We start from the raw sequence: 13,592 nt of genomic DNA on the forward strand, positions 1-13,592 counted from the left end.
TGCTCGAGTTTTTGTGGTTGTAATTTGTTTTTTGTGTTTTTTTTTACAATTTTGTTAATGTTTTTTTTTTTGTTTTTGTTTCGTTTTGTAATAAATAATGTAGAATTTGTTTTGTACATTGTGGCGTAGAGTAAATTTTTTACATGTTGATAAGATAAAAAATATGTTAGATATAAAAAAATATATATACAATTGTAAGTAAATAAGTTTTTTTGGGGAAATTTGTGGTTTTTCTTATTTTTTTTTGTTTGGGTGGGAGGTAAAATATATACATGGGGGTTGCTATCAGTTATTACAGGTACCAATTGACTAGTAGGGGGGTACTTATTTTACGTTTTAAGGAGCGGGATATATCAAGGGGTCATAAGTATATTAGTTTTATATTTATATATAAGTATATATATATGTATCTAAGTATTATATTTGGCTTTACGTTGTTGGAGATAGTAAGTTTTGGGTTTTAATGTATTATATTTAGAATTTACAGTTACTTTGTACTTTTTTTACAATTAGTTAGCTACACTGGTAAACCGTTAGTAATACTTTCGACTGTTGTATGTTACAAACCAAAAATTTTTAATTGATTACTTCAAAATTTTTCCAACAAAATATTAATTTTGGATTAATTTGCTGTTTATTGCATTGATTAATTGTTGTTGTTGTTTTTTTTTAAGTAATTAATTCATTAATTGAACTGTGGCATGAGCGTGTGTGAATGTGTAGAGGATTTTACTGTTGGTTAGCTTTTGGAGTTACGAAAAACGTATGAAGTTCAAGTTTTCAATGACAGACAAATGTTGTTTTTGTTTTTCTTAAATCTTTTGTAATTAATAACTCGATTGGTGGTAAGCGGATTTTCTCTTTCAAGAAATAGTGCTGCAAAGCTTTTGCATTTTTGCGTTAGACTGTAACTGCCATGGGCTTTATTAACGGTATGAAGCATACTTTTTGGCAGAAAAAAAAATTAAAAATAAATTTCATTAAAAAAACGCTTGAGTTCTCACTGTCAAGCAGCAGAAATATAGTTGTTACTTGCTGATTGTAAGCGCTGTGCGGCGCTCGCGGAAAGCAGTTCGTTAAAACAAAAATTAGTTGCTTGCAGTTGGAGGCGCCGCGCAGCCGCCGAGCGCACACCAAACAAACGTATATGTGTGGGCGAGAGGGCGCGCACAGCTTGTGTGGCATTAATATGAGCGGAAATTGTAAGAGTATTGGAGAGAGCATGAGACAGTGAGCACATGTTGTTTTTGCTATATTTTTTTGCATTTTTATGTAACTTTTTTTTTTGATTTTTTTGGTAGTAGTAGTTTTTGTTCACACTTATACAACTCTAGACGATTGCTTTACCTTTTTGACATCCATGCTTGGCATCGGCTATAAATCCGGGCGGGCAGAATTTACATATCGGCTTATGATCCTCGACGATGCATGGCGAGTTGGGCGCGCACGTTGCAAAATCGCACGGATTGACGCACTGATACGAGCGGCACGCCAAACCTGACGGACAGCCCGCATCGCGCAGACAAATCGATATCGACGGCTGACAATCCTTCATACAAATACAGACTGGCTTGTGATCCTGCACCTCGCAGGATTTATTCTCCGCACATATGGGTTGACGACCCACGGGCACCATACACGGACTGCGGCATTTGCCCTCACTACAAGCCATATTCGAGGCGCAATCATCATCGCGATAGCATTCACGCTTCTCGGGCGCGCACGTCAATTCACCATATTCGTTCACAATGAAGCCGGACTTGCACACGCATACCGGTTGGTGGCGGCGTGTCTCACACTTCTTACTGCCGCCGCATATGAATAGCGGATTCTGACATGGATCGGTACATTGGCCATAGTGACTGCACTGCAGGTGATCGGGACAATCGTTGTCCTGTGCGCAGGGTATTTGTTGTTGTGGGTCACGCGGTTGCAGCATTGTGTCGTCGGTGCACTTGGGATCCGGCTTGCATTCGACTTCGGGTCGTCCGATATAGCAACTGGGGCAGGAGCAACGCGGTCGGTGTAGTACGCTCTTGCAAAGCGCATTTGCACCACAAACGCCACGCACCGAACAAGGATCAACGCAGTGTCCTTGCAGGCATGATTTCTCACTGGGACATTCGACGTCTGATGTGCATTGTTCGGTGTCTAAAATGGAATTTGAAGTGGCCGAAAGAGAGAGAGAGAGATCGTGAGATAGAGAGACGGGTTTTTTTCGTTGCTAGTGATTGTTTTGTTGTAAAAAAAAAATCCTTTTGTTCTATTTATACATTTCCTCTTACACGAGTGCATATACTGGATTTGAGAGTGGGAGATTTTCGGTAAGAAGAGTAGGCGTGATTTTAATAGTAGCACTCTTGTCTAGCGACATTGAGTGCGATTTAGGCTTTAAGTAAGCTTTCATTGCTGAAGCTTGTGTGCATAAATAGAAAGAGCGAACGAGTGAGAGAGAGTGATTTCGGTAGATTTGATAAGAGAGATAATAAAAATAAATGCATGCACATTGAGGGAGTCAGCGCGTTTTTGAGAAAGAATTTTGACTTTTTTGCTTCGCAAGCACATGCAGTCGAGAGCCAAATCGAGCAGAAAAGAAAGAAGTGAGCCAGTTTGTGAGCCACTTATGTGGCGACGTGCTCACGAGTAAACGGAAAGTGAGCTATAGTGTATAGTTGAGTGTACGCGTTCGGGAAAGTGGGGGAAGTTTCGTGGGGAAAAAAATTTGCGGTACTTAAGTAATAAGCTTAAACTAACCCTACGCTTAGTGTTTAAACAGGTACGGTGTGTGTTTGTGTGGGTTCGGGAACATTGTAGCCTTGACTTTATATTTTGTAGATTTTTCTTTTTGGGGGTTCCTGTGTTTCTTGGGACTTTAGTGACATTTAAAAACTATAATTTATTTGTCAGTGGGTAGGTTGGTTCCGTGTTTGCTGGCTGGTTGGTACTGTGTGGGTGGGGAGTGGTTGTGTGGTGATTTTGTTTGGATAGCGGTGTTTGCACTTGGACGTTTTGTGGTGTTGTTGGGTGTTTAGGAGAGGATTATTGCGTTTAACTTTGAGGTTAGGTTGTGATATTAAAAATGTTGTGAAAAACTTTGTTTCGAAAACGAAAATATACTAAATGTGTATGTAATTGTGTGTGCGTAGATTCGAAATTACTTTGAAAACGGTGGCGTTTAGAAAATAATAATAATTTTGAGTTTCGGTTTTCGTAAAAAAAAGTATTGGAAAGTGTTTTTGTTAAATACTGTGTGGGATATTTATTAGTTTTTCTTTGGTTTTGAAAAAAAGGTGTGCCAATTCATGAAATATAAATTTATTAAAATTTAATAAATTATTGCTTTTGTTTTTGTTTTACAAACAGCTCGTGTAAACATCAAATTAGTGGAGAACTGTGAAGGGGAGACATCTCACATTTTCAAGATCGCAGCAAAAGTGTTTTGCTGTTTGTGTCTAGTTGTTTTTGTTTTGTTTATTTTCTGTGTTGTTAGAGTTGGATACAAGCGAGTTATTATTTTATGTAATTTTGTTATTTGAGTGAATGATACGTACAATTTTTTTATCATTATTTATTTTTATTTTTGCCCATTACGCGTTGGTTTAGTTATGAATTGTAATTTTTGTTTAATGGAAATTAGTTAATTTTTATTTTAATTAATTTTTAAGTTTCCTTTGGCGCATATTCGTTAAAGCAATTTCTAATTAAATATTTTTAATATTAAAAAAAATTCCATAGTGGGTTAAATGTTAATTTTTTGCAAATAAATGTTGCCACCTGATTGAAGTGTCAACTTCCCATTCAATTTTACTCTTTGTTAAAAAAATGCTTAGGAATGAGCGCTGGCATCTACCTTACTAAGTTTCTAGCAGTTTTAAAAAGAGTTGCCACCTGATCAAATTTTACAATTTCAACGTTTAAAACTTTGGCTAAGAGTAAGAGTTGGGTACCATAAAACGTGGTTTATGATAGATTCAGATAGTGCTATGGAGAGTTTTCCGAAAATTGGAGTTTTTTCGCTGTGAAAAAAATTTAGAAACAGTTTTGAACTTTTTTTGAAAAGATTTCGGAAACAAATTTTTGGAGAGTTTTTCGAAATTTGGAGAGTTTTTCCAGCTGTAAAAACACATTTATTTATTTAATTTAACAGTTTTAAACTCTTTTACTAAGCGTATTCAATGAATTTAAAAGGAAATCAAAATTTTGTAGAGTTTTTTCGAGAGTTTCTGTAAATTTTGAAATTGTGTGTGTTTTAAGAATTCATCGAAATCTAGATAATTTCTTTTTGCTGGCAATGTAATTCTTAGAAGTCTTACAGTTTAAAACAGCACTTTTAATCTATGAATGAGTTTCGAAAATTTTTTGAGAGTTTTTTCAAAATTGTTAGAAACTTTTTCAGCTCTAAATTTTTATGAACACTTTTATATAACTTCTGAAGAATTTTTTGATGATTTCGAAGTAATTTTCTAAAATTTTTTGAATTTGGAGAGTTTTTCAAAAATTGGAGAGCTTTTTCGATTGTGAAAATAAATTTTTTAGGAGCAGCCTCAAACAATTAATAATTTTTAACGATTTCGGAGTGAGTTTTGAAAATTGTGGAGAGTTTTTGGAAAGCTTTATCGGTTGAGTAAGTCAATTTTTTAGGAGCAGTTTTATATAATTTCTGAAAGCATTTTTAACGAATTCGGAATGAGTTTCGAACATATTTTGGGAGTTTTTCTAAATTTGGAGACTTTTTTATACAATATGGAAAAGCATTTCTGGTGAATTTGAGTTCAATTTTAAAACTTGGCTAGATTTTTAATTTTAAAAATATTGCAACTTTTTGAATATGCGCCAAAATTTGTTTTTGAAAAAAAAAAATCGTAGCATTCAAGACCTTAAAAAAATTGATTTCTACATAATTTTATTACATTTTCGGTTGAAAATTCGTACGACATCCAACACATGCGCTCTGCCCTATTATGTACACCTATTCCGGATATTTTTGAAACCTTTTTTTATGTATGTGTGTTTAGGTTTTTCAAAGCAAAATACTCATTAATTTAAAAAATATGTATAAAAGGGAAATTATGAAGGAAGTTTTTGTATATATAATATTTATATGCTCTTTACATTCGTTTATATAATTTTAATTTACAAATTAGCAAAAACAAAAAAAAAAATATCGAATAAAAAAAACTATCGTAAACCAAAACTAATTTATACAAAACGTAATTTTGTTTTACATATTTTTAAATACTTTTTCGAAATATACAACTGTGTGTTTGTGTGTATGTGCAACAACAACACAGCATACTGAAATATTTACAAGTGTTAGTATAGCTCACTGCCAAAGAACAGTACACTTCGGTTTAGACATATTTACAACTTACTGACTAATGCAAAATACCAAATATATTGTCGGGGTTAGTGAATTTAGTTACAGCTGGCTGCATTGCGGGACCCTACACATTACTTACTATAATTGTTATATATTATTCATTTATTTAATTTTTTGTTTTTAATTTTTGCTGCATACATTTTTACAAAGTATTGTTGTTGTATATTGCTTATAAAAAACTAAAATGCCAATATTAAAATAATAAGTTTGTGATAGTTGTAGAGAGTACGAGCAGAGAGAGTATGAGAGCGTGAAAGAGTAAGAGAGACTGGCGATTAGTGAATGAGTGTTTCATTTTGGTTTGTTTTCTTTGTTGATTTTTTTTTCTGTACAAAAGGCCGACTTTTAGGCGTCAGCGCGCACTGGTTTGATGGTGTGTGTACGCATTGTGTTGAAAAAAAAATGTTTATGAGGGTATTAAATCCAAGTTATATTTTAAGTAATGTGTTAAAAAAAATATTTTTCTTTTATTTGATAAGCAAGGCGTGTTGTTGGTGGTCAGCATAAAAACGACTAATTCCAAAAATTCGAAATTTTGAAAATTCGAAATTTCGAAAATTTAAATTTCAAAAATTCAAAATATTAAGATTTCAAATATTTCGAATATTCAAAGTTTCGAAAAAACAAAATTTCGAAATTTTCGAAAATTCAAGTTCCAAAAAAAAATGAAGAATGTTAAAATATGATATATATTATATTCAGTTGCTGGCATATGTGAACCATGTGAGAATTGTCCCGTCCACAGTTCCCAATCTGAGACTAAACGGCATATAAACGTTTTGGAATCCAACAAAAATAAAAATAAAACGTATGTATGTAGGAATTTTAAATTATATAATATTTCTAACGCTTAGGTTTGGTCATAAGCAAGCTCAGGTCTACTATAAAATTGGTTTTGTTGTTGTATATGCACTGTTAATCAACACTAGGCTGCTAAATTGAATTTTAACTCAATATTTTAACTCGAAATAAAGGTAACTAAAGCGGGAAGCATGGGTGTTGTTCGCATGGGAGTGGGAGCACATGGATGTTGGTGGGAAGACACGTTGTCGAGGGGGGCGTGGTTGGGTGCACAGCGCAAACCAGTAAATGGTACTGTGTCGCTTTGTGTTCGTGTTCGCGTGTGTGTGAGTTTGAGTGTGTGTTTGTGTTGGTGTTGGTCGGTGTCATTTCTTTGCTAAAAATTTCATTTTCGTTGCTGTATTTCGAACGTTTCATGGCTTTCGTAAAAACTTGTTTTTGGTTTGTAATTTTTTCTATGTGTTGTTTTTGCCAATTGTTAAAAGAATTTGTTGTTGGCTTTACTTATCGCTATCGCGGCGCTTGATCCGGTAATTTGTGTATGTGTGTGTGCTTCTTTAGCATTTTTTATTGATGTTAGATTTTAGTATTAGCTCAATTTGGTATTGTTGTTGTGTTTGCTGCTGCTGCTGCTACTAATGCTGCTATTAATTTTCGCTACAATTTTGCACTCAACTTTTACTTGGTTAATAGCTGCGTGACACACATACATACATATGCACATGTATGGGTAATGTATGGCTATGTAGTACAACTGAGACTTTAAATTTTGAATTAAGTTATTATATAAGTGTAAAGTTAATTACTAGGGAGCGGAAGGTGGTGGTTAGGATTCGATTAGATTGGTGGCTGGGACAAGGTTTATGGTGGAGTGGAGTTGTTACACCGGCAAAAAGTTATTTAATGAACGATATTTTTAATATATTTCGACAGATTGGTAGATATCTGTAGTTTCAATGTGTTTTTATATTATTATAAGCATGTTTTTATTATTAATGATTTGTATTCTTTTATTTGAAAAAATACAAAAAATGTTACTTTTAATAAATAAAAAAATTTTAATTAAAAAAAAAGAAAAAAATAATAAAAATATAAACTCTTATATATTTTAAATATATATTTTATATCAAAAGCTGCTTTCCTTGAGCTTTTTCTATGTAAAAGCTTGTACTTTCTGAAAATTTTCACCATGTGAAAGCTTTTACTTTGAGGCAGCTATTACTATGTAAAAGCTTTTACTATTGAAAGCTTTTACTATCTGAAAGCTTTCAATATGTGAATATTTTTTCTATGTGAAAGCGTTTATTATCAGAAAGCTTTCACTATGTGAATAATTTTTCTATGTGAAAGCTTTTACTATGTGGAAGTTTTTAGTATGTGAAAGCTTTTTCTAAGTGAAAGCTGCAAATAGTTGCATCAAAATTTTCAAAAGAAAACTATAAAACTAATTACATATACGTATATGAAAGTACCTCTTTGGTTGAAATATTGCTTTAAAAGTGTGTCAGAAAGCTTACATATTTGAAAGAGCTTTGATAAAAGGAAACATATTAATGATTTTTTGACCTATATAGCATAAAATCTTTGAAGCCGAAACAAATATAACTAACTTAGCTCGTGAGCAGTGTAAACTTTTTAAGATTTATAGAAGTAAGCTTTTAGTTAAAGCTTTAAAAAAGCTTATAACATTTATGTTAACATATGAGCTTTTTTGTTCTTGCTTATGAAACTTCAATATACATTTTTAGAAGCTTTTTCTTCTTGCTTATGAAGCTTAAAAGCTGTGTAAGATGATGCGGAGCTTTAAAGCTTTTAGTTGCTACTCAAAGATGGTATTCCCTGAGGCAAAAATTTATATTTTAAGCTAATAATTTAAGCCAGACTGTAGAGCTTTTAAGCTTTTTGATGCCACACAACGATTATATTTTCTGAGGCTATATTTTAAGCCAATGATTTAAGCTTGTCTAAAGAGCTTTTAAGCTTTTTATTGCTACTCAAATATTATATCCTTTGAACCATAAAGTTTTTAATGAACAAATTAAATTTACTGTAGAGCTTTTAAGCTTTTTGTTGCTCTTCAAATATTGTACATATTTTATAAAGTCCTATGTCTTTCAATATTACATTTCTTCGGTGTTATTACATATAAATGTGCATACATTTGTCCATTTCAACTATTGGTTGTTTAAAGACTTAAGCTCAACTTTCCATAGTGAACGTCATTTAATTATAGATTAGTAATTATTTCATATCATTTGAACTAAAGCTTTTAACGAAAGCTTTAGAAGCAGTAAGTTGTAAAAAGCTCATTGGCATTCTAAATGACGACAAATTTAAGTTAAAATTCCCCATATATACGTATTTTGAAACCATATGCCCTAAAAGCTTGAATTAAAGCTTCTAACGAAAACTTTCTAAGCAGTAAGCTCTAAAAAGCTCAATGGCATACTACTATGCGCTGAAAATCATGACTAATACATTTTGTGATGATAATTTTGATATGTTCTGATCGTAATTTCATTTAGTGAGGTGTAACTTGGAAATGTTCTAACCAATAAAGGTAAAAATATCGATATTTTTGTATAACTGTTGTTTCTTCGAGCATGATTCTTAGGTATGTATATAACTGCTTAAGTACAAAATCTTAGTCCTTTCAATGAAGCGCGCTTTATTTGCTTACGATATGGTGTATGTATGTGTTGTAGTATGGTTGTTTTTGGTTTCTGGGATGGTTGTGGATTATGTTTCAGGTGTTTCGGGATAAGTTATAAAGGATGTTTGTATGTGTGGTATGCTTGTGTAAGTGTATGCATGTATATTTGGTAAAGGATAACTGACTTTTATTACGTAACGATAAAATTTATGCATGTCTTATGTATTTGTAGCATATGTTCAACTACTTGTAGCTGCTGGAGTTAGAGGCCTACTGAATTATTATTATGTTTTCTTGTTTTTAAGCTAAACAAAAAACGATGCAAGCATGTAAAATGTTATTTTTTGTTTTGTTTTCCAACTGTTTTCTTTTTTTTTTGTTTTTGTATTTGATGTGGTTTTTTGTACCAGTTGTGAATGTGTTAAACGAGTACTTATGTTGTATGCAATTATAAAAATATATATTATATATATGTGTTACATGTCTGTAGGCACAGATTGGGATACCGCGATAGCGACAGCGACATTCCACGAACTTCCATATGCGTTAAATTTTGCTTTTTGATTTTGATAAATTTTGATTTTCAAGCGTTCGGTGTTGTTTTTTTTTTCTTTGTATATATGAGTATATGTTCATATAAACTCACTTGAAACACATGCATGTATGCATATAATATAGTATATTGGTCGTATGTATAGTTTAAATGCACTATAAGGGATGGTTTGCTTAGAAAACATTGGCTAATATTATATAATAAAATAAAAAGTCATAAAAAAGTCAAATAAAAATATAAATCAAAAAATTAAATGCAAATTAAAGAAAATTAAATAAATATTTACTATGCGCCTAAGCTAGCGAAAATGCACATTTTATGCAAAAAAAATTAAAAAAATTTTGAAAAAATTAAAAAAAAAAACGTTTTGAAAACAAATAATTCTTTTAAAAAAATTGTGAAAAAATTATGATAAAAATTCTTAAAAAAAAAAATTATTGAAAAAAATTCTTTAAAAAAATTGTGAAAAAATTATGATAAAAATTCTTTAAAAAAAAAATTATTGAAAAAAATTCTTTAAAAAAATTATGAAAAAAATTATAATATTGTAAAAAATTTGACTGAGTGCATATTTTTTGACATTAAATCTTTTGTTCTCTCACTGACATATTTTTAAATACTTTTTTAATTTTTGCTTCTTCACGTATTTAATTATCTAGGACACTGTACATATTATTGTGGAGTATTGTTTATGTATATGTTTTGTAAGTGTATGTGTGTGTGTGTGAAACGTTAAAAATGTCTTAAAAACCCCAATAACTAAATTTGGTATTAAACTCAAAGTATAAAATTGTATTTACACACACTACACTGTGAAAAATATTTGCTTAATAACAAGTGTTAACCGCAAAAAACGTGTGTTTGTTTACTTTTTGCTGTGTCAAAGGTTAAATTCAAACTCTGCAAACAATTATGTAATTATTGAAATTTTTGTTGCAAAATACTTAATGCTCCACTAAAAGTATTATTATTATTTATTATGCTGTTTTAAATTATTAAAAACAATTGTTAAACTATTGTTGCAAATATTTGCATAGTTGGGGTTAATTAATTTATATTAAAATATTTAAATGCTGATAACGAAATTTCATTATTATCAAGTTGCATTAGCAAACATAAAACTCAACTCAAACAATTGTTACGCACAAAATTAATTATTTATTATTTATATTTCATATGTGTTTTTGTTGGTTTTCACACTATTTGTGGTATTAGACTCAGTTCTCAAGTTTTTAATTTGCACTAAAAAAAGTTAAATAAACAAAAAATAAGTGAGGCTAAACTAAAAATCTGCAACTGAAAAATTATTCAACTAAACTCGCTAAGTTTGCTAAACATTTCTGGTTATTGGTTGGTCATTCGAAATTATAAAAATATATGTTTGAAATATTAGGAAAAATAGCGGTACTTACCGTGCCGGCACACGTAGTCGACGCCTTGACGCACACATTCGCCGGTAATGCAGCCCTGCGTGCGACAGTCCTCTTGTGGTGGTGTTAAGTAACCTTTATGGTGTTGAGAAAGTGGGAAAAGTGTTAAAAAACGTTTTAAGAAAATTGAAATAAATCAAAAAATATGGATATAATATACTAAAAATTAATATTTTTTAAGTGTTGAGCGCAGAATTTTCGAATAAATTTGTTTATAACACTTTTTAATCAAATTTCTAAAAAAAACGTTGCCTACATCTAAGCGCAAGTGAAAATAAATAACGGGTTGACTGTATACATAGAAATTGTAGACATTCGTCGCTTACATGCAGGCGCAATATCGTTAGCAGTATTGCTTCTCCAAAAATTTTGGGTAGTACATGAAACAAGTTTCAAGAAACTCTTTCAAAAAAGTTTGAGTAATGACAATTTTATATATTTTATACAAGAAGAAGCAGAATCGATTCCTACAGAAAAGAAAAACATTTCGAGTGAGCAAAAAACCTTGCTGTTTTTATGATTTTCTACTTAATGAAAGCTTTCTGCTGCTCAAAATACTTACATTCTACATAAGCATCGCCGTAGGGGAATTCCACGGGGCAATAACATTGCGCTTCATTATGATCCAAGACGCGGCAAGCAGCATTTTGTCCACATGGTTGTTCAGCGCATGCATTCACCAGATGTCCCTCGCAGACGCAACCCTTGTGCGCATCACCCATACAGCCGTCCATGCAGGCGCACTCATAACCGCCAGGTACCTCAGTACATTTGGAATTAGCGCCGCATGGATGATTCGCGCAACCGCCATCGAGTGGGCGACACTCAGTTTCGGGTGTGCCAAAGTAATCGGGTGGGCAAGAGCATTGTGGCTTACGATTCACGACACGGCATTGTGCATTAACACCACATGCGCCATATTCCAAGCACGGGTTACGACACTTACCCGCATCACAACGTTTGTTCGGTTCACAGTCATTATCCTGCGCACATTCAAATTGTACGCATTCTGTGCTGGGCTCACCTTCGTAGCCATCGGGACAGTAGCAAAGCATACGATGATCGGAGACAGTGCAGAGCGCATTACGACCACAAGCCGACTTATCTGCGCACGGATCGGCGCATTTACCTTTGATACAGCTTTGATCGGTGGGACAATCGGTGTTGGCTTTGCAGCCAGCCAGACATGTGCCGCGTTCGCAAAGTTGTCCCAGTGGACAATTGCGGCCGGCGCCGCACTTTTGGCGACATTTACCACGTGTGCAAACTTGTCCGCAAGCGCAGTCTTCGGTGCGCGCACAGGCGTCGGCGCAGTACGTATTTGTTTCGTCACACTGACAGTTGGGATTGCAGCGTTGTGGTGGCTGTTGACAGCCGCTAAGTCCATCGCCAAGGAAACCATTCGGACAGCTGCACTGTACGCCATGGTTGACGACCAAACAGTTGGCGCACTGACCACATTGACCAGGTGCCTCGCAGGGATTCTTGCACTTCTTGTTGACGCACGCCTCACTGCTGGGGCAGGTAAGATCGTTGCGGCAACCAATTTGGCATACGCGATTTTCGCAAATCTGTCCTTGTGCGCAAGCGGAGTCCGTGTTGCAAACGGTGCGACAAGTACCGCGCATGCAGCGCTCGTCGGCCAAGCAGTTTTGATCATTGCGGCATTTACCTTGACAGCTGCCACCATAGCAGAGTTGATTACCATCGCAGTCCTCGTTGCGCGTACAAGCGGTACGTGGCGCTTTACACGACACCTCCGCATTGCCGATAAGACCTTGTGGGCATGTGCATTGCTTGCGATGATCAATGACCAAACATTCGGCATTGGTGCCACATGCAGCGGGTTCGGCGCATGGATTGATACACTGTTGATTGACACATGATAGATCCTGTGGGCAGCCTTGATCCGAGCGGCAACCGGCTACGCAGCTTAATCCCAAACATACTTCGCTGCCGCGGCAATCGTCGTCACGTCGACAAAGCGGCTTGCAGACGCCACCTTGACAGCGTTCATTCGTAAGACAACCGGCGTTATCAGCACACAAAGGACGGCAGGCAAACTCAAAGCAAGCCAGACCATTCGGACAGTCACGATTCTCATTACAATCGAGCGGTGGACTGCGTACACAACCGACTTGCGGTGTTGGATTCGGTACCATACCATCCAGACAGCTGCAAATAGCACGATGATTCGATACGGAGCAGGCAGCGTTGGGACCACAAGGATTATCTAGGCAGGGATTAAGGCATTTATCATGACGACAGGACTCGGATGCGCTACAATCATCGTCGGTACGACAACCATAAACGCATTTATTATGTAGACAAACATGTCCCAGGAAACAGTCGTTGTCCACGCGACAGGTTACTGTAAATAGAGATTAAAGTGAAATTTGAGTTCGCGCTTCATTTTAAAAGACTCGTGTTGCAACACGTTGTGACTCGGATACTTACGCATACAGCTACCGCGTAGACACTTCTCATTCAAGGCACAATCTTGGTCGCTATGACAAGCAGGTTGGCACATTGAGTCATGACAGTTATAGCCTTCGTGGCATTCCACATCACTATTACAAGCCACCGGTATGCGCACACATTCCACCTCCGGATTGCCGGTGAAACCAGCTGGACAGGTGCATTGTTTGTAGTGTGTCTGTATGTGGCATTCAGCATTCATGCCACAAGCTTGTGCCTGCAGGCAGGGATTCACGCATTGACCACCTTGACATACTTCCGTAGCGCCACATTCCGTGTCGAGTATGCAGGCAGCTG

At 34.7% G+C, this 13,592-nt stretch overlaps 1 protein-coding gene across 1 annotated transcript in view; it reads right to left on the minus strand.

The window, feature by feature from the left end:
- LOC105231247 (uncharacterized) overlaps positions 1-13,592 on the minus strand; it is a 195,721-nt gene that overhangs the window by 73,960 nt on the left and 108,169 nt on the right. Inside the window, exons 10-13 of the mRNA XM_049455526.1 lie at positions 13,275-13,589; positions 11,380-13,188; positions 10,800-10,892; positions 1,348-2,151 (exon numbers count right to left, since the gene is read on the minus strand). Of these exons, the coding sequence (XP_049311483.1) occupies positions 1,348-2,151; positions 10,800-10,892; positions 11,380-13,188; positions 13,275-13,589 (3,021 nt within the window). The remainder of the gene's footprint in view (positions 1-1,347; positions 2,152-10,799; positions 10,893-11,379; positions 13,189-13,274; positions 13,590-13,592) is intronic.

Source organism: Bactrocera dorsalis, chromosome 1 (assembly GCF_023373825.1).
Source record: "Bactrocera dorsalis isolate Fly_Bdor chromosome 1, ASM2337382v1, whole genome shotgun sequence".
NCBI classification, from domain to species: Eukaryota; Metazoa; Arthropoda; class Insecta; order Diptera; family Tephritidae; genus Bactrocera; species Bactrocera dorsalis.